At 48.2% G+C, this 19996-nt stretch overlaps 1 protein-coding gene across 1 annotated transcript; it reads left to right on the forward strand.

The window, feature by feature from the left end:
* The first annotated feature begins 16457 nt into the window (after positions 1-16457).
* On the forward strand, positions 16458-19788 carry LOC123052236 (pentatricopeptide repeat-containing protein At1g25360). The gene has a single exon (XM_044475362.1). The coding sequence runs from the start codon at positions 16530-16532 to the stop codon at positions 18939-18941; it is 2412 nt and encodes an 803-aa protein (XP_044331297.1). The 5' UTR covers positions 16458-16529; the 3' UTR covers positions 18942-19788.
* Positions 19789-19996: the final 208 nt, after the last annotated feature.

Raw genomic sequence — 19996 nt, forward strand, 5'->3', positions numbered from 1 at the left:
TTGTCAGGCTGGCAGCATGACCAAAACCGTCCCGGAACAACCGTAGGAGCAGCTCGGTTTCAGCATGCGCGTGAATTCGTCTGACTGAAACTCCCAGTGCTATAACTCATCACTGCTGACAAGAATTGGCTTCGTCTAATGATTTCGGTAGAGTACAGTCCAGTAGTACAATACTACTACTGTGTATCAAGACGTACTTGTGCAGCCATCGTCGATCGCGGTACCGTCCATGATTACTTATTTTTATATATATTCCCGCATGTACTACCTCATCTAGCAAGCAAAGGCTGACGGGACTTTCCGGTTTTATTCATTGAGCTTTTGGCACGAGCGCTTTCGTCCGCTTCAGCCTTCCTTCTCGTCCAGTTCCTTTCAGCATGCGCTGCGGCCATGTATGGTATACACGCCCTCTGAACTCTGAAGCAAAGCATAATGACCGCCTGGAAAGACCATCGCCCCTGTAGCTGTACCTACGCTAGCCGTTTAGAGACAGACGCCAGTGGCTCCGTTTGGTGAGTGCCGCGCGCGCTCGCAGCTCGCTTGCTGGAATTGGCTAGGAGTAGAGGAGCACGGGCGGATCGCGATCGTTTCGTTTGGTCTGCCGCCCGCTCGTGCTGATCGAAGCTTTCGCGGGCCACCGGCTAACCTGCCGATTTGTTGGCTTCTGCCGTGGGGAAGGGGGCTGTTTTGGTCCATGCTCCGTACCGTACATGCCAACACCGTGTTGTCGCTGAGCGGACGGCGGCTAGCCGCCGGCTGGGCGACGTTCGCCTGAAGGCCCAAACCAAGCGGCAGAGCGAGCGAGCACGAGCTGGGTTGCGCCGACAGTCCAAGATTGTGCACCCGCGGCTCGGAGCACCGCAGGCGGAGGAGATTCTTGGAGCTCTGGCCTTGCATGCTTCGCGGTCCATGTTGTGCTCTGCAACTACAAACACTGGGTGCGTCTGATGGGAGCCTGCAAGCCTAGGATGCCCTGCCGACGTCTTCATATGCTTCTACATTCAATTCGGTCCAGTGACAATCATCATGGCCGCGGGTGCGTCGACTGGTTAGAATGTGCTGTAGATGTAGCCTCGTCGACATGCATTAGTGGGGACGCAATCACAAGGTAAACTATTGATCCAGATGTGGTTGTTTGGCATCGATGCCTTGCTTTTATAGCAGTCTAGGCAGCTTTGCTACAAGTGGTACGTGGATGCGAAGGGTATTTGTATCTATCATATTATATGTACTTGTACTACTAGCATGTACCGTGAACCTTTGTAGTAGCATATGTACAAGAAGTGTTCAAAAAAAAAAGCATATGTACAAGAAGGTCCTGCCCTGCTATTCGTAATGGAGACATGAGCTCCGTTATTTCCGGAACCCCCGGAAAGGCGATCTCAGGGCGATCGGAGGGAGGAGACGGCGGCCAAACCCAGGCGCCGGAGTTCAGAAAGATCAGTGGAGAGAAGAGATCTCCGGTGGATACCACGGGCTCGGCTGCCTGCCTTGATCCGCTGGGACTACGGGAATCGTGGTTGAGAGCCAGAAAGGCAGTTTGCGATCTAGTGGAGAGGAAATCAAGGCCAGGAGCTAGGAAGAAAACAGAAAGAGATCAAGAAATCCCCAAGGTTCCGTGCCTGGAAAGATTGGGAAGCAGGATTAGGGAGATGAGGGAAGATCTGTGTCAACCATCTCTGGAACAGAATCTGTCTACAAGGCAGGAAACCACGGCAGTCAAAGAAAGGGGAGATCCACCGGATCGGGGACGAGAATATGATCAGCAGTTCCAGATTATGCAGATCAAACCAGAAGGAAAGAATCCGCCCCTGCCATCCCTAATGGACGACAGGATTGGGACGAAGAGCGCCACCCCCCTTTAAAATCAGACCCGGGACTTAGGCCTCCACCCCAGATCTCATCCCATCTACACTGCAACCCACGACCTCTCATGGCGAACCAAGACGGAGGCAAGGGCAAGGGTGCGGAGCGGGAGCTGGAGGAGATCGGCTCCTGCGACCGCGCAGGTGGTAGCAGCCGCCGGCTGCTAAGGGGAAGCTCTTCCAGGTCCAACGACCGGGCGGGCATGGACGGGCAGGCTTCCGACGTCGTGCTGCTCGACCTCTCGAGAGAGAGGGCGGCTATGCGCAACAGATGGCTGGCGGTAGGCCTGTTCTTCTCGATGCAGGCGTTCAGCGCCATGGGCCTCTTCAAGGAGCTGAAGGACAAGTGGGGCTTGCGAGGCAGGCTCCACTACACGCAGCTGAAGAACAACAGGTACCTCCTGGAGTTCGAGAAGGAGGGAGATCTCCGGTTCATCCTCGACAACGGGCCGTGGACTCACCGCGGCGATGCCTTCCTCATCGTCCCGGTGGACGGGACCAGGGCGCCGGGCAATGTGAACATCGCCCATATGCCAATCTGGGCGCAGATATTTGATGTCCCTCCTCTTCCTTTCCAGAGAGGTTGGAGAGAAGCTTGGATCCCTGCTCGGCGAGGTACTTGAGGTAGATACAGATAGGCATGGCAGAATCCTGAGTTCATTAGGGTGAGGGTTAAACACGATGTAGATGAACCTCTGTCTAGGAACATCAAAACCAGAGAGCTAGGTGAGATAGGCAGAGAGGAGAAAGAGCTGCATATCCTAGAAGTGAAGTACGAGAGAGCTCCTCGTTTTTGTGCGTACTGTGGTTGTATTGGACATGGCCAACGCGATTGTAAGCTGCCGGAGGACCTCCAGATGATGAGGTTCACGGCAGCAATGCGCGCCTCTCCATTCAAGAAGAGCAATAGTGTTAGTGGGGTCATCCTGCCTGAAGGGGGAGGAGCTTGGCGCTTCCTCAACTTCGGCCCAGAGATTGATGAAGAGGCCAGAAGAGCTCCAAGGAAGATAGCCATGGTCCGCTACAACAGCATCTCGGAGGAGGTGCTTGCGGACCCAATGGTAAAGGCAGCCATTGCCGCAGTCAGCGCCATCAAGGTCGGTGAGGTTACTCCCAAGGGGCATGCTGGCAAAGGGGGAAAGATGGCTATTGCAGTTCAGGAGGAACCGAGCCTCTCGAAGGACACAGATGCATCTGCGACTCACGCCATGGGTGGGAGCAAGGAGGCCTTGGAGGATAGGAATTCAGGGGAGCCTGAAGAGCTCAGTTACCCCCTGGCTTCGGCCCGACCCCGCGCTTTGTGCGGGTTGGTGACCCGCTGGGCGCTATCGCACAGATACCCACTCCCCCACCACTCCTACAGGTCCAGGGGGCTGCTGATGCACCTGTGCCGGCGACCCACAAGATACCAGCGGCGGTATATAGCAGTTGCGAAATCCCAGAAGGTACAGGGCAGAAGGATGGGCGCGCGGATGAGAGTGTGGAAGAGGTCACAGAGGGAAATGCAGCAAAAGAACCAGTGGCAAATGAAGGGTACAAGAGGAAGAAGGTAAGCAGGAAGGTCTCCAACTTGGGCTCGGCTACGATTGGGTCGATCCTTGGAAAGAGAGATACTCGTGGTCAGGATGAGGCTGTGGTTGCAGGTGAGCTGGAAGAGAGCAACGATACAGACCAGAACAAAAAGAAGAAGAGTGCAGAGGAACTTGAAGGGAAGAGTAACAACGGGGAAGACGGTGGGAAGGAAGCTACCGAGCCCGGGGCTCTCGGTCAACTGGTGGGTGCGATGGACGGCACCCGCCAGGAGCCATGACGATACTAAGCTGGAACTTTCGGGGGCTTGGGAAACCCCGGAACGGTTCAGGAGTTGGTGTGCCTTGTGCGCACCTATCGTCCTTCCTTGGTCTTTATCTCTGAAACTAGGAAAAGTGAGATGTACGTCAATAAATTGCGTAGGAGACTAGGTCTCAAGCACTGTATCTCCCACGTTGGGGAGGGGAAAGGTGCAGGCATCACTCTCTTCTATGATGAGCAAGTTGAAATAAAGAAGCTCGCTGTTGGCCCTCGCTACATCGATGTGTTGATCCGTCTCAATCCCCATGGCCGACAATGGCGGGGTACTTTCGTCTATGGAGAACCAAAAGCAAGTGAAAGGCATCACATGTGGGAACAACTAAGGAGAATTCGGCCTCTGTCTAATGAACCTTGGCTCATGATGGGAGATTTTAATGAAACTATGTGGCAGCATGAACACTTATCCAAAGCTAAAAGAAATGAAAGATATATGGCAAACTTCAGAGAGCTGCTCACTGAATGCAAATTGTTTGACCTTGGATTCAGGGGGCCCAATTGGACATATGATAACAAGAAAAGTGGCGAAGATAACGTGAGAGCAAGGATTGACCGTGGGTTAGCGGATCAGGAGTGGAGCACCATCTTTCCGGAGGCGATGGTGGAACATGTCTGCTCGTCTCGTTCTGACCATTTACCACTGCTATTGAGGCTTGGGCCAAGGCAGGAGTGGAGGCCAATAAAGAAGGGTTTTAGATACGAATATATGTGGGAGAGAATGGAGTCCCTAACGGACGCAATAGTAAGCTCTTGGGGTGAAAGTATGACTGCTGATAACCTGGTTGACATGTCCAAAAAGCTAGTAGACCTACAATGCTCTCTAAACACATGGGCTAAGAACAACTTTGGCTCCATTATCAAACAAACGGCTGCGATCCGAAAACAGCTGGAAAGCCTCTGGAAACGGCCAGTGTCAACTTCGAGGGATAGAGAGATCAAAAGCGTGTCAGCTAAATTGGACGAGTTGCTCAACCGCGAGGAGATGATGTGGAGACAGCGTTCCAGAGCTCTGTGGCTGCGGGAAGGCGACAGAAATACTAAGTACTTTCAGCGCAAGGCCTCGTGGAGACGGAAGAAAAACACAATCAGCAAGCTCAAAGATGAGAACGGCAACTGGGTAGAAGACAGACCCAAGCTTCAGGAGATGACCACCCACTTTTTCAAGCAACTTTATACCAAGGAGGAAGGGGTGAACCCTAAGGTGATTGTAGACTGCTTGAATGAGAGAGTGACAGGCGGGATGAACGAGTCATTGCTCAAAGATTATTCAGAAAAGGAGGTCAGCGACGCGCTGTTCCAAATTGGGCCGCTGAAAGCCCCGGGGCCTGATGGATTCCAGGCCAGATTCTTCCAAAGAAATTGGAGCACGGTTAAACAGGATGTGGTGAATGCGGTCCTGAAATTTTTCAAGGATGGTATCATGCTAGAAGGAGTCAATGACACGGTCATAGTGCTAATCCCGAAGAATAACAACCCATAATTTCTAAGAGACTACAGGCCCATTAGCCTCTGCAACGTGATTTATAAAGTGATCTCCAAATGCATGGTTAACCGGCTTAGACCACTCTTGGATGACCTTATTTCGGAGACCCAGAGTGCTTTCATCCCTGGTCGACTGATCACGGATAATGCTACAATCGCATTTGAATGCTTTTATAAGATCCAACACAGCAAGCAAGCCAGGGAACACACATTGCACTTTCAAATTGGATCTAGCCAAAGCATATGATAGAGTTGATTCGGGTTTTATGGAAGAAGCCCTCCTGAAATTGGGCTTCGACAAAAATGGGTTGGATGGGTGATGAGTTGTGTCAAATCTGTGCGATATACAGTGAAGTATAACGGAGAACTGCTGGACCCCTTTACACCCTCGAGGGGTCTGAGGCAAGGTGATCCCTTGAGCCCCTATTTGTTCCTGTTTGTGGCGGAAGGGCTATCTTGTTTGCTGGATAAGGAGATAAGACAAGGGAAGATCACCCCCATTAAAATTGCGAGAGGAAGCCCAGGGATATCAAACCTACTGTTCGCCGATGATAGTTTACTCTTTTTCAAGGCGTGCAAGGAGGAAGCTGAGTGTATCATGCAGGTCCTCGAACGGTTCCAGGCTGGATCAGGCCAACTCCTTAGTAATAATAAATGTTCAGTGTTATTCAGTGAGATCTGTCCAGTTGAGACACAAAAGGATATCAAGGATGCTCTATAGATTTCAACCTCTACCTTCGAGAGCAAATATCTAGGACTACCAACTCCCGAGGGGCGAATGAAGGACTCGATGTTTCAACCGATTATGGAGAGGTTTGTCAAGAGATGTTCAGACTGGTCAGAGAGGTATATGTCTCATGCAGCTAAAGAAACACTCGTTAAATCGGTGTTGCAGGCCCTACCGACTTACTGTATGGGTGTGTTCAAAATGACACAAGGTTTCTATGACAAGTACGAGCGTTTAATCCGGGACTTTTGGTGGGGAGATGGAAATGGACGTAGGAAAGTACACTGGATGTCCTGGGAGCATATGACCAAGCCCAAGAGAGGAGGGGGCATTGGTTTCAGAGATATGAATTTTTTTAACCAGGCCTGCTTGCTAGACAAGCCTGGAGATTACTACAAAGACCAGACAGTCTGTGTGCTCGTGTCTTAAAATCTAAGTACTATCCTCATGGTAAGCTAACGGACACGGTGTTTGCCTCGGAGGCGTCACCGGTCTGGCGTGGGATTGAACATGGACTGGAACTCCTAAAGGCCGGCCTAGTATGGAGAATAGGAGACGTGAAGAGTGTAACCATCCAGAGAGATAACTGGATTCCCCGCCAGGAGGGACTCAAACCAGCCGTGTTCATACGACGATCCAGATTAAGATGGGTTAATCAGCTATTGTTACCCGACAGGAGCGGATGGAATACGGAGTTGATCCACCAACTATTTTACCGTTTTGATGTGGAGGCAATCTGTGAGATTAAGATCCCAACATCCGGTGGAGAGGACACCCTAGCGTGGCACTATGAAAATTCAGGCATTTTCTCAGTCAGGAGCGCGTATAAGCTGGCAGTAGCGCTTCAAAACCGAACGAGCACCCAAACCTCCAGCTCGACCAATGAGGCCAACGACCGACCCATATGGGATATCATCTGGAAAGCAAAGGTACCAGAGAAAGTGAAAATTTTTGGCTGGAGAGTTGCCACTAACACTCTGGCTACAAAGAAAAAAAAAGGAGACACACTCTCGAAGTTGACAGTACCTGCAACATTTGCGGCAACGCAGAGGAAGATGAGTTCCATGCTGTGATCTCCTGTACAAAAAGTTGTGCACTTAGACATGAGATGAGGGGACAGTGGGACCTACCTAATGAATCTCTCTTCAGATATACGGGAGAAGACTGGCTGCAACACTTACTGTACCCTTGCGACGCGGAAACAAGAACAAAAGTTCTGTTACTGCTTTGGCGCTGCTGGTTTCTCTGGGATGACTGCATTCACAGCTCGGGGAAGGAACTGGTCAGTCGCTCGGTGTTTTTCCTGAAACAGTATGAGGAGGAACTAAAGGGATGTTGCCCTAGCCTGGAACTAGGCCCAGGAAAAAATCAGAAGCAGAAACAAGCGGTGACGGCGGTGGATCGTAGGAGATCTGGGGCTGACCCGACAAGAGAGATGGACGTGCATGGGGCGGCTCCCAAGGCATGCAGCGATAACAAGTGGCGCCACCCGTGCGAAGGGAAAGTTAAGTTAAATTCTGATGTGGCTTTCCACGCGGAAAGCGGCGAATCCTATGCTGGCGCGGTTGCACAAGACCATAGGGGACAAGTCATCTTCTCACTGTCTAAGAGATTAGTCAGATGTTCGACAGTGGAAGAGGCAGAAGCATCTGCCCTGATGGCCGGGCTGCGCTCACTGTCAGATCTATATAGGGGCCCCATAATCGTGGAAACAGACTGCATGGCAGTTGCAAATTGTTTGCAACCGGGTGTTGCCAATCTATCCGCCTGCTATCATGTTATTGTTGACACCAGGAGAGAACTGGAGAATTTCAGCGAGGCACAAATCATGCACATCAACTGGAATCAGAACATCCTAGCCCACCACCTGGCTGCCCGGGCAAGATGCAAGGCGGACATGCTGATGGTGGAGGGTTTACCTGAAGACCTGGATGCAGTGTTAGCTGCCGACGTTTTGGTTGGCTGAAGAGTAGTTTGTTACTCTTTTTTCCTCAAAAAAAAGTAATGGAGACTAAAATCAGGGCTAAGAGAGTGGAAGACCCGCGATATCAATTTGGTTTCTCAGGTTGCTTCGCAGTCGACAGTGTTGGACTAAGTGGTGGAATTGGGCTTTACTGGTCCAATGATGTGGATGTTAACTTTAAAAATTATAGCAAGAATCACATTGACGTTTCGGTGAGGGTCAAGGACCAAGCCGCAACGGAGTGGCGGTTTACTGGATTCTACGGTGAACCGCGGGTCGAAGATAGGCATCATAGTTGGCGCTTTCTTCGGACCTTACATGCCCTGCCGCATTCTTCATGGATGTGTCTGGGCGATTTCAACGAGACGCTTTTCGATGATGAACACTTCAGTAAGTCAGCTCGACCAGAATGGCAAATGAAGGCTTTTCGTGAAGTTGTTGAGGATATTTCCTTTCAAGATCTTGGTTGGTCTGGAATGGCATATACATGGGACAATAGGCAAAGTGGTGATGATAATGTGAAAGCAAGGCTCGATCGAGCCTTTGCGAATGAAGCCTTTCGTCAACATTATGAGGACATTCAGGTGCGTCATATAAGTGCTACCGAGTCAGATCACTGTTTCGTGGTGACAAAGATCCATGGTACGAGGCAGACGGATGGCGCGCACTGAGCAAAGCAGTTCAGATATGAGAATGTATGGCAGACTCGTTCTGACTACGAGACTCTAGTCAGAGAAGCGTGGCGTAGACAAGCAAGGGCACCGGGCTACAAGGGATTGTGGAGTCACTGGGTGCATTACAGAAGGAACTAGAGCCATGGGGGGCTAAAGAGTTTGGATGTCTTGCGAGGAAAGTTCGGCAATTGCAAAAGAAGCTCGATAAACTACGCAAACAGTCCATAGGCCGGGGGCCTTCTGACAAAGAGAAAACTACTGTAATCCAGCTGCGCGAGGCGCCCCGTCAAGAGGAAATCTGGCTGCGGCAGTTCTCACGGGTTTTGTGGCTCCGTGCAGGAGACCGCAACACAGGTTACTTTCAGGCACAAGCTAAGCAGCGACAACGTATGAACAAGATAAGCGGCTTAAAGAGAGCCGACGGATCAGTTTGTGCAGATGCAGAAGAAGACAAGCAAGAAATTTAGACGTTCTATCAGGCACTTTGCACCTCCGAGGGCGTGTCCGATATGAGTGAGCTGCTTTCTCATGTACCGGTGAAAGTCACACCGGAGATAAACAAGATGCTGACGAAACCATTTGAGGCACAAGAAGTCAATGAGGTGTTGTTTCAAATGGCTCCATCTAAAGCACCAGGCGTGGATGGTTTCACAGCCGGTTTTTTCCAACGGCATTGGCACTTGTTAAAAGATGATGTAATTAATGCAATGTTGGGTTTTCTAAACAGGGGTGAGTTGCTGGGTGGGTCTCAATGACACCTCCATAACCTTGATTCCAAAGGTACGGTACCCCCAATCGATCTCTCAATATCGACCCATTGCATTATGTCCCGTGCTATATAAAATTGCAGCTAAGGTTATCACTAACCGCATGAGGGGATGCATGGATGAGATCATTAGCGAGGAACAAAGCGCGTTTGTTCCTGGGCGTTTGATAACTGACAATGTTTTGGTGGCCTTTGAAAGTGCCCATACACTCCGTAGGCGGAAGAAAGGCAAAAACCATGCATGTGCAGTTAAACTGGATATGATGAAAGCGTACGACAAAGTCGAGTGGCATTATCTGGAGGCTATCCTACTGCGCTTGGGATTCAGTCCTACCTGGATAAGTTTAATCATGAAATGTGTAACCTCTGTTCATTTCTATGTGAGAGTAAATGGTGAGTTGCAACCTTACTTCACGCCTTCCAGGGGGCTGCGGCAAGGTGACCCTGCTTCATTGTACCTTTTTCTGCTTTGTGTAGAAGGCTTCTCATCCATGCTCAAATTCTATGGCGGATATATCAACAGAGGCATTAGGGCGAGTGTGCGCTCGCCATGGGTGACTCACTTGCTTTTTGCTGATGATTGTCTGATCTTTCTAAATGCAAACTCACAATGCGCAGAAAGATTGAATGACATCTTAAGGATCTATGATGAAGCTTCGGGACAGCGGGTCAACAAAGACAAAAGTGCAATATTTTTCAGCCCCAACACGCCTAGCTCCATCCGACAGGATATCAAAGGAACGTTGGGTATCATGATCGAAGCGTTCAGTGACATGTATCTTGGTCTTCCCCTTGCCGTTGGCCGGATTACGAGCGGCACTTTCAAGCACATTGGTGAGCGGTCGAGGAGTAAGATGCAAGGCTGGTCAGAGAGGCTTTTTGCGTGTGCAGGGAGAGAGGTCTTACTCAAAAACAGTTATTCAGGTGATTCCCACATACAACATGAGTTGTTTTCTTCTGACAAAAAGGTGTGCAAAAATCTCACCTCTAGTATGGCAAAGTATTGGTGGAGCAGTTCGATCAACAAGAGGTCTCTTCACTGGATCTCTTGGAAGGAATTGGCAAAACCAAAATGTCATGGAGGGATGGGTTTTCGCGACCTCCACATATTCAATCTGGCACTTCTCGGGAAACATGGTTGGCGCTTCATGACTAATCCTACCTCACTTTGTGCCAGAGTTTTGATGGGTAGATACTTTCCAGACACTGATTTCCTACAGGCTATAGCACCAAAGGCCGCTTCGGCTACTTGGCGGGCAATCATCTCTGGAAGGGAAGCTTTATTAGCGGGGATTGTTCAGCGTGTTGGGGGTGGTACTTCAATTAATCTGTGGACAGATAAATGGATCCCCACAACACTAACCAGAGCCCCCTGCTCAGCCGTCGGGCACAAACATCACTCAAGTTAGCGAGTTTATTGACACAGAGAACTGGACTTGGAAACAAGAGCTAGTTCGTCACACTTTTATCGCACTAGACGCAGAGGCTATTCTCAATATTCCTCTTCGATGCGGCGGGGGCGAAGACACATTGGCATGGGCACATGAGAGATAAGGCATCTACACTGTTAAATCAACGTACCGAGCTCTAGTGATTCAGAAAGAGCATCAAGCTCGAGAAGAAGGGCAGGTCACCGAATCTTCAGTAAGTAAGCAGCTGTTGTGGAAGTCATTGTGGTCTCTTAAAGTGGTACCAAAAGTGCGAGTGTTCTAGTGGAGGGTACTTCGTGGTATACTTCTGAAAGCACAAGTGCTCCCTGGGTGATTTTGGTAATTAATGTCAACATATCTCTTGTTGGACTAATGTTTTCATCTAGTATGTTTCAGATAATTTCAACAATGGAGTGGCGTGGACTAGAGGATGTGGAACCCCTCCAAGATGATAAGGACAAAGGATTGGCTTAAGCTCAAAGCTCAGGACTCTACATTTTCTATTTTAGTGATCCAAGATCACATTGAGTCCATAGGAAAGCCAATACTATTAAAAGGGGATGAGGTGTTGCTTAATGGCTTGCTTGCTCAAAGTGCTTAGTGATATGCTCCAAAGCCCTCAACTACTTTCTCACATCCACATATGTCCCAAACCAAAAGTCAAACTCGGCCCCACCGAAATTTCCTATCCGGCGCCACCGAGCTTCCTTTGACATAGCCACTTCCAAAACCCTAATCAATTCGGTCTCACCGATGGGATCTCGGTCTCACCGAGATGGGCTTGCAAACTCTCTGTTGCCTATTGCAATAATTTCGGTCTCACCGAGATACGCAATCGGTCCCACCGAGTTTGCTTGGCCAACTCTCTGTTTTGCTTATTACCCAAATATGTCCCACCGAGTTTGTGTAATCGGTCAAACCGAGATGAGGCTTTACCCTAACCCTAGCACATCGGTCCTACCGAGTTGATCATGTCGGTCCCACCGAAAACCCTAATGTTCACATTTTGAACTAAATTGGTCTGACCGAGTTTACTAATTCGGTCCCACCGAGTATGGTGATTTGTGTGTAACAGTTAGATTTTGTGTGGAGGCTATATATACCCCTCCACCCACTCTTCATTCGTGAGGAGAGCCATCAGAACATGCCTACACTTCCAACACACATTTTTTGAGAGAGAACCACCTACACTTGTGTTGAGGTCAAGATATTCCATTCCAACCACATAAATCTTGATCCCTAGCCTTCCCCAAGTTGCTTTCCACTCAAACCCTCTTTCCACCAAATCCAATCCTAAGAGAGAGAGTTGAGTGTTGGGGAGACTATCATTTTAAGCACAAGAGCAAGGAGTTCATCATCAACACACCATCTATTACCTTTTGGAGAGTGGTGTCTCCTAGATTGGCTAGGTGTCACTTGGGAGCCTCCGTCAAGATTGTAGAGTTGAACCAAGGAGTTTGTACGGGCAAGGAGATCGCCTACTTCGTGAAGATCTACCCTAGTGAGGCAAGTCCTTCGTGGGTGATGGCCATGGTGGGATAGACAAGGCTGCTTCTTCGTGGACCCTTCGTGGGTGGAGCCCTCCGTGGACTCGCGCAACCGTTACCCTTCGTGGGTTGAAGTCTCCATCAACGTGGATGTACGATAGCACCACCTATCGGAACCACGGATAAAAATCTTCGTGTCTCCAATTGCGTTTGCACACTCCAATCCCATCCCTTTACATTCTTGCAACTTGCATGATTTACTTTCCGCTGCTCATATACTCTTATCATGCTTGCTTGATATGCATTGTGAATGTTTAAACCTGTGCTAAAACTCCACTTCAACTTAAAGAAATTAAAAACTGCAACTTTTCTTTCTAAGAGTCTATTCACCCCCCTCTAGACACCTCTTCTCGATCCTTTCAACTTCCCGATGAATGCATGCTCAAATACCGGCATATTCGAGAAATCAGCCTATGTAAAATATGCAAGGCAAAGGATGAAGATTTGGAACATGCACTCATGCACTGTTCACACGCCCAAAGGTTTTGGGAGGAAGCACGCCGGCTCTTGGATATCAAACTTCCGCGGCTCCACCCTTCTACCTGGGCAACTGACATTTTATGTGATGCAAGGTTCTCGGCCAAAGAACGAGCATCTATCATTTCTATCATGTGGTCTATTTGGACCTCAAGAAACAAATGGACACACGAAGGTGACAAACTGGACCCGGCAAATTCAGTTAGACTCACCCGAGAGGCGTTGGCATTGCTGGATATTCCTTCACAGCATGTGATCACACTGCCAGGACATGGTTGGCGCCCCCCGGAGTCACCCCAGATCAAGATCAATATTGATGCGGCGACTATGCGTGAGGAAGGAAAAAGCGGAGCTGGAGGTATTGCGCGTTCATCTACAACCCTTTTGGGTGCTTGGTGTAAACCCCACCCTGGAGTGACTGACCCCCTCATCGCTGAAGCCCTAGCTGCAAGAGATGGAGTTATCTTCGCAAATCTCAGAGGGTTTACGCACGTGGTGCTGGAGACTGATAGTCTCGAGGTGGTCAACCTCTGGAACACTCGCTGCAACAGTCGTTCAGTTGTGGCTCCAATTCTTCAAGACATTGATGAGCTTTCTGCTAGTTTTACTTCTTTTGTATTTCAGCATGTTAGTAGATCAACCAATGTCTCAGCTCACCTTTGTGCAAAATGCGATTGTACGGTGACTGTGACTGAAAGTTGGCTTACTGAAACTCCCAGCTTCCTGATCAGTAGCCTTTTGGCTGACTGCCCAGCGAATGCGTTTATTTGAATAAAGCTCATAATTCCCTGCAAAAAAAGTAGCATATGTACAAGCATGGAGCAAGGACCTTTGAATTTTGTCAAAAAAAGGGAGAGGGACATTTGAGTGACACCATCAAAACAGCATGAGACGGCGATTATAGAAAGGAAATGAGGTGTTTTGGTACCTTGGAAAATAGAGACAATATTTTCATTATGAGTTTTGTTAAGAGCACAATCCACGCTAAAAACAAATGATGTGAAAATTAGTTTTAGCATCAGCAAATCATGCCATGAACCATGATCGAAACCATGCAAGTTCTCTTGCAGAATTTGTTAAGATTTTGTTGATGTATTCGAACAACGGTTGCATGCAGGCTTGATGTAGGGTCGCTGTTGTTTGGTTCAAATGTCGGCGTAGCAATGGAGCAAGCGGCCGAGGCGAAGATATGTTACCGAGAATCCATATTGCCGCCCTTGTGTGGGCTCTTGTGAAGGCAAATGGCAAAGATACCGCTCCTCCTCTCCTCGGTGCACAACGAGAAGAGGAATCTATATTACTGGCAAGGAAATTAGGGATGCTCCCTCCATAAAAAAATAGGGATGCGAGTTAGGAATGCATATTATGTTCTAAAGATCTTGGTATATTCGTCATGCATAGAAATCTAAAAAAGATGTACAAGCATACTGCAATTCAGATGTCCTTTGAAACAAAGATAAATGAAATCTCATTTTTTTTCTTTGTTCTATTTCTTTGGACCAAATTGGTGAATAGTGGCCCCAATTAAAATTTCATATTCTTATATTTTCTCTACTTTTCTATGAGCCAAAGAGGCCTAGTACCACAAGACCTCTGATGGGACGAGAATGTGTTGTTGCCACCCAAAAGAAGAGTTTGATTTGTCAAGTGAAACGTCTAGATTTGAAATGATTCTTGGTTCTAACACGACATCTTCTCTATGATTGTAGGATTCTCAAAGCGTAAGAACATGTAAAACATAAGATTGCAGTGGCATGTCATCTTGACTTCTATAGGATTTGAAGGGTGTTTATTGCTCATAATGTAGGATTTTTTGTTCAAAGAGGTTGGATTCCATTGAATTTTTCCTACTAAATATAGTACAATTGGATCCATAGGAATATCTTCTATGGTTGCAATCCTACAAATCAAACAACTTACATAGCGAAAATTCCTAAGGACTACAATCCTCAAAATATCATGAATTTTCTTCCCATAATTCATTAAGCAGCTCCTCAAATCTGAAGTCCAAATCCAACTTGTGTTGGACAAAAAAGGATAAATGACATGTTCGTTGAGTAAAAAGAAAAATAAATGAAATAACAGAAGTAATATGTCACAAATGACCCCCTGCTTGTTTTGTATAAATATCTAATAAACATGCAGTACCATTCGCAATCAGTAAACACAGGACTTATAGCATAGACTTTTTTTTGTAGGAAAAACTTCCAATATATTTATCAAATATCATTGGCAGTATAAAGAACACCAGAAATAACAAAAAATACATCCATCTCCGTAGATCACTTAACGACGACTACAAGCACAAGAGCGAGCCAAAAGTGTATATCCATCATCGCCCCTCGTTTTCAGGGGCAAACCTTGTCGTAGTAATAGTCGAGAAGTCATCGTGCTAAGCCCCCAAAGAACCAGCGCATCAGAACAACAACTTTCGTCGATGAAGAGCAACGCATATCAGAAGGATCTAATCCATGGACACATGAGCGCAGTCGAACGAAGACCGGATCCACGCGGGTCCACCGAAGACAAACACCAGCCAAATGTCGCGACGAGGCGAGACGTACAACTGAGACATGGGCTAGGTGATGAGAACCTTATTCCATTTTTAGGGAGCCGCCATCACCTTGTTTTTCTGAGCATGATACAGACCATAAGCAGGTTCTAGAAACACCTAAAAACAATGCAGGAGCACTCCCATCGGCAATGACCAGGATCCACCGCGCTTCCATGGCTCTAAGGCTACAAGAGAGAGGCAGATCAGCAGCATCACCGGCAGGAGGCGGAAAGTCCTAGATGCCTGGGAGTCGCTCGTGGGGAGGAGAAAAGTGTTTCGTTGGACGTGACGCATTGCAGAGACCGAAACTCGTGAAACTAGAAGACATGTTTTGTCCATTTATATCGATTTTTGTCCGATTTTCCATAAATTAATTGGGCAATTTTCTTCTTTTTAATTAATCGATACCTCTGTTTTGAAAAAAATAGTTTCCTTTATAAAACTTCGTGCTGACAACCTAAATTGATTTTCTCCACTACTATAGTACAACAAAATTTTAAACTTGGGACTGGCCATCCATCCTGACGCAGGGGCACTACGTAGTCGTTGATTTCTTCTATGGAGTGAATCCCTATCGTTTATCATAGCAAACTCGGATGATCCGGCGGCTCTAGTTATCGGGATTCGCTCCATCCAGACGCGCGCCAAAACAAGTTGGATGGAACTTTTCTGGAACCATCGGGATAGTGCACGTGCCTCCTACTAGTAGCCAAAGTACATTCATTTAAACCAGAACATGTCATCTTCGAATTGTCTTCATACTGGAACCTAACATATCTCTACAAAATGGGACAGGGAAAACCAAACTACAACGATATAGATGAAAACTTAACGCCAACTTAGTTTGCTGCCACTTTTTGTCAAGCCAGAGTAATTTTGCTTCCACTCACTTGCTTCGTCGTCGTATTTTTCAGTGCTCGTTTATTTGCTCAAATTTGGTCCACACAATTTCCTTTTTGGCATTCCCAAGTTTGTGTTTGCAAAAATGGGTACCTCTCTCATACCACAATGACCATTTTTTTTCGAGGGAAACCACAATGAACATTCTTCAGAGTTCAGAACGCCTTTTTTTCTTTGAGACAAAGAGTTCAGAACGCCTAAGCCCCAAACAGGACCCCGTGGGCCGTGGCACGTCGCCATTCGAACCATGGGCTGCTGCGCGCGCCCCAAAACCGCCTAAACAACGCCGACGAGCGATGCCGCCGCCGCCGCTGCACGCCGTCGCCTCCCTCCCCTACCAATGCTCCGTCCTCCTCCGCCAGCTTGCCGCGTGCCACTCCCCTGTCCCGGCCTCCCCCCGCTCCTTCCTCCGCGCCCTCCGCCGCCTCCACGCGCGCCTCATCACCGCCGAGCTCCTCCACAAGCCGTCCCACCCGCACCTCACGCTCCGCCTCCTCCACCTCTACACCCTCTCCCCCGACCTCGCCACCCCGGCGATCCTCTTCCGCTCGGACCCCGGCCCCATCGCCGCCACGTCCCTCGTCTCCGCCTACGCCGTCGCCGGCCGACTCCCCGATGCCGCCTCCTTCTTCGACTCCGTCCCGCTCCCCCGCCGGGACACAGTGCTCCACAACGCCATGATATCCGCGTTCGCCCGCGCCTCCCTCGCCGCGCCCGCGGTCTCCGTGTTCCGCTCCCTACATGCCTCTGACTCCCTTCGCCCCGATGACTACTCCTTCACTGCGCTCCTCAGCGCCGTCGGCCACATGCACAACCTCGCGGCGTCGCACTGCACGCAGCTGCACGGAGCCGTCCTCAAACTGGGCGCCGGGGCTGTCTTGTCGGTGTCCAACGCGCTCATTGCGCTGTACATGAAATGTGATGCACCTGAGGTGTCCGGGAACGCACGGAAGGTGCTTGACGAAATGCCGGTTAAGGATGAGCTCTCGTGGACTACTATAGTCGTGGGCTATGTCAGGAAAGGCGATGTCCATGCTGCTAGATCAGCCTTTGAAGAGGTTGATGCAGAGTTCGATGTCGTGTGGAATGCGATGATTTCAGGGTATGTGCAATCGGGAATGTGTGCAGAGGCGTTTGAGCTGTTCAGGAGGATGGTGTCGAAAAGGATACCACCTGACGAATTCACATTTACTAGCGTCCTGAGTGCGTGTGCAAATGCCGGGTTCTTTCTGCATGGGAAGTCTGTCCATGGGCAGTTCATTCGGTTGCAGCCAAATTTTGTTCCTGAGGCAGCTTTACCTGTTAACAATGCACTGGTGACCTTATACTCGAAGTCCGGGAAGATTTCTGTTGCTGCAAGGATATTTGACAGTATGACTTTGAAGGATGTCGTTTCTTGGAACACCATTTTGTCAGGGTATATCGAGAGCGGTTGCTTGGACAATGCAGCTAGGGTATTTAAGGAGATGCCATATAAAAGTGAGTTATCGTGGATGGTGATGGTATCAGGATATGTCCATGGAGGTCTTGCAGAAGATGCTCTGAAGCTGTTTAACCAGATGAGGTCTGAGGATATCAAGCCATGTGATTACACCTATGCTGGTGCAGTAGCTGCATGTGGTGAACTTGGGGCGTTGAAGCATGGAATGCAGCTCCACGCACATATTGTGCGGTGTGGTTTCGAGGCAAGCAATTCTGCAGGAAATGCACTACTAACCATGTATGGTAAATGTGGTGCTGTGAAAGATGCTCGTCTTGTGTTCCTTGTGATGCCCAATGTTGACTCTGTCTCATGGAATGCCATGATTGCAGCCCTTGGGCAGCATGGACACGGTAGAGAGGCACTTGACCTCTTTGACCAGATGGTTGCTAAAGGCATATATCCTGATCGGATTTCATTCCTCACAATTTTAACAGCCTGCAATCATGCTGGCTTAGTAGACGAGGGCTTTCAATATTTTGAGTCCATGAAAAGGGACTTTGGAATTAGCCCTGGAGAAGATCACTATGCTCGGCTGATAGATTTGCATGGCCGGGCTGGAAGAGTTGGAGAAGCAATGGATTTGATCAAGACGATGCCTTTTGAGCCTACCCCTGCCATTTGGGAGGCGATTCTCTCTGGCTGTCGGATTAATGGAGATACGGAACTTGGTGCTTATGCGGCAGATCAGCTCTTTGAGATGATACCGCAGCATGATGGCACATACATACTACTGTCCAACACATATTCAGCTGCTGGACGCTGGGTTGATGCTGCACGAGTAAGGAAGCTAATGCGTGATCGTGGGGTGAAGAAGGAGCCCGGATGCAGCTGGATAGAAGTTGGAAACAAGGTTCACGTGTTTGTTGTTGGTGACACAAAACATCCGGAAGCACATGAAGTCTACAAGTTCCTTGAAATGATTGGTGCTAAGATGAGAAAGCTGGGATATGTTCCTGATACAAAGTTTGTCCTGCAAGATATGGCATCCCATCAAAAGGAATACGTATTATTTGCGCATAGCGAGAAACTGGCAGTTAGTTTTGGACTTCTAAAGTTGCCTCTTGGAGCCACAGTTACGGTTCTTAAAAACTTGAGAATATGCGGCGATTGTCATACTGCGATGATGTTCATGTCACTGGCAGTTGGACGGGAGATTGTCGTTAGGGATGTTAAGCGGTTTCATCATTTCAAGGACGGAGAATGTTCATGTGGTAATTATTGGTGAATGTACGTTTTGCTTGCTGTCATGGCAGTGGACCTTCCAACAGATGCCCCTTAAGTCGAGGATTCAAAAGCCAATTCATAAACTGTATAGGATCATGTCTGGTACCGGTTAGTGACAATAGCCAGTTATCTCACGGGGTCCCGGTGGACAATTTTTGAATGAGAGAAAGTCCACTTTACAACCCTGAACTCTTCGGTTCGTCTAAGATTCAAACCCCCGGCTCTTTTTTTGAATCCACATCCAAACTTGGCTGGTTTTCAGTCGGTTACTAGCAGTTGAAACAGTCAGTGAATTACCATTCATCAGACCCAAAAATTGCACCTCGATTTTCAGAGCAATATTGGACTGATCTTTTGTTTATGGTCCTAACCGACCGGTAATGCCTCCCTCCGGTCCGTGTTTCAGCTTTATTTTACCAGCTATGTTTGTTGTAAATAAACAAGTGACACCATTTGAAACCAGGGGCACGGACCAATTCAGATTTGCTGGCCGAAGAATTCCCCTTTTCGTGGGAGATCTGTTAACTATACAGTCTATGGTTGATCTGTGTCTCGTAAACAAGTGACAGATGGGTGTGCTAATTCTGCTACAGATATTGGGGTCAGAGTGTTGTCGATGTGATTTTCTTTGGTATCCCATGGCCTATTTGGACCAATCCAGTTTGTTAAGGCACGGTAGCTTTCTTGATCCTGTGATACAGGTTATTGTAAAATATGCCTTCGGTAATTTCTGTGTAAATAGCATGGTAATATACGCAGCGTAGAGCTGATAACTTACTTAGACGAAACATGGTAACTTTTGAGCCGGAGATTTTTTTTTTTGAGAAACACCTCCGGTAACTCATGTATAAATAACTTGGTATATACGTACAATAGACCTGATAACTTATTTAGCCTAGACGTGATAACTTTCTTCTCCTGGATTTTTTTTATTAAAACATACATCCGATAATTTATGTGTAAACACCATGGTAATTGTGGGCCGAGATTACTTTTTTGGTTCTAAACATACCCTCGATAACTCATGTGTAATTACATACAAACGACATGCTAACT

The sequence above is a fragment of the Triticum aestivum genome, chromosome 2D (assembly GCF_018294505.1).
Source record: "Triticum aestivum cultivar Chinese Spring chromosome 2D, IWGSC CS RefSeq v2.1, whole genome shotgun sequence".
NCBI lineage: Eukaryota > Viridiplantae > Streptophyta > Magnoliopsida > Poales > Poaceae > Triticum > Triticum aestivum.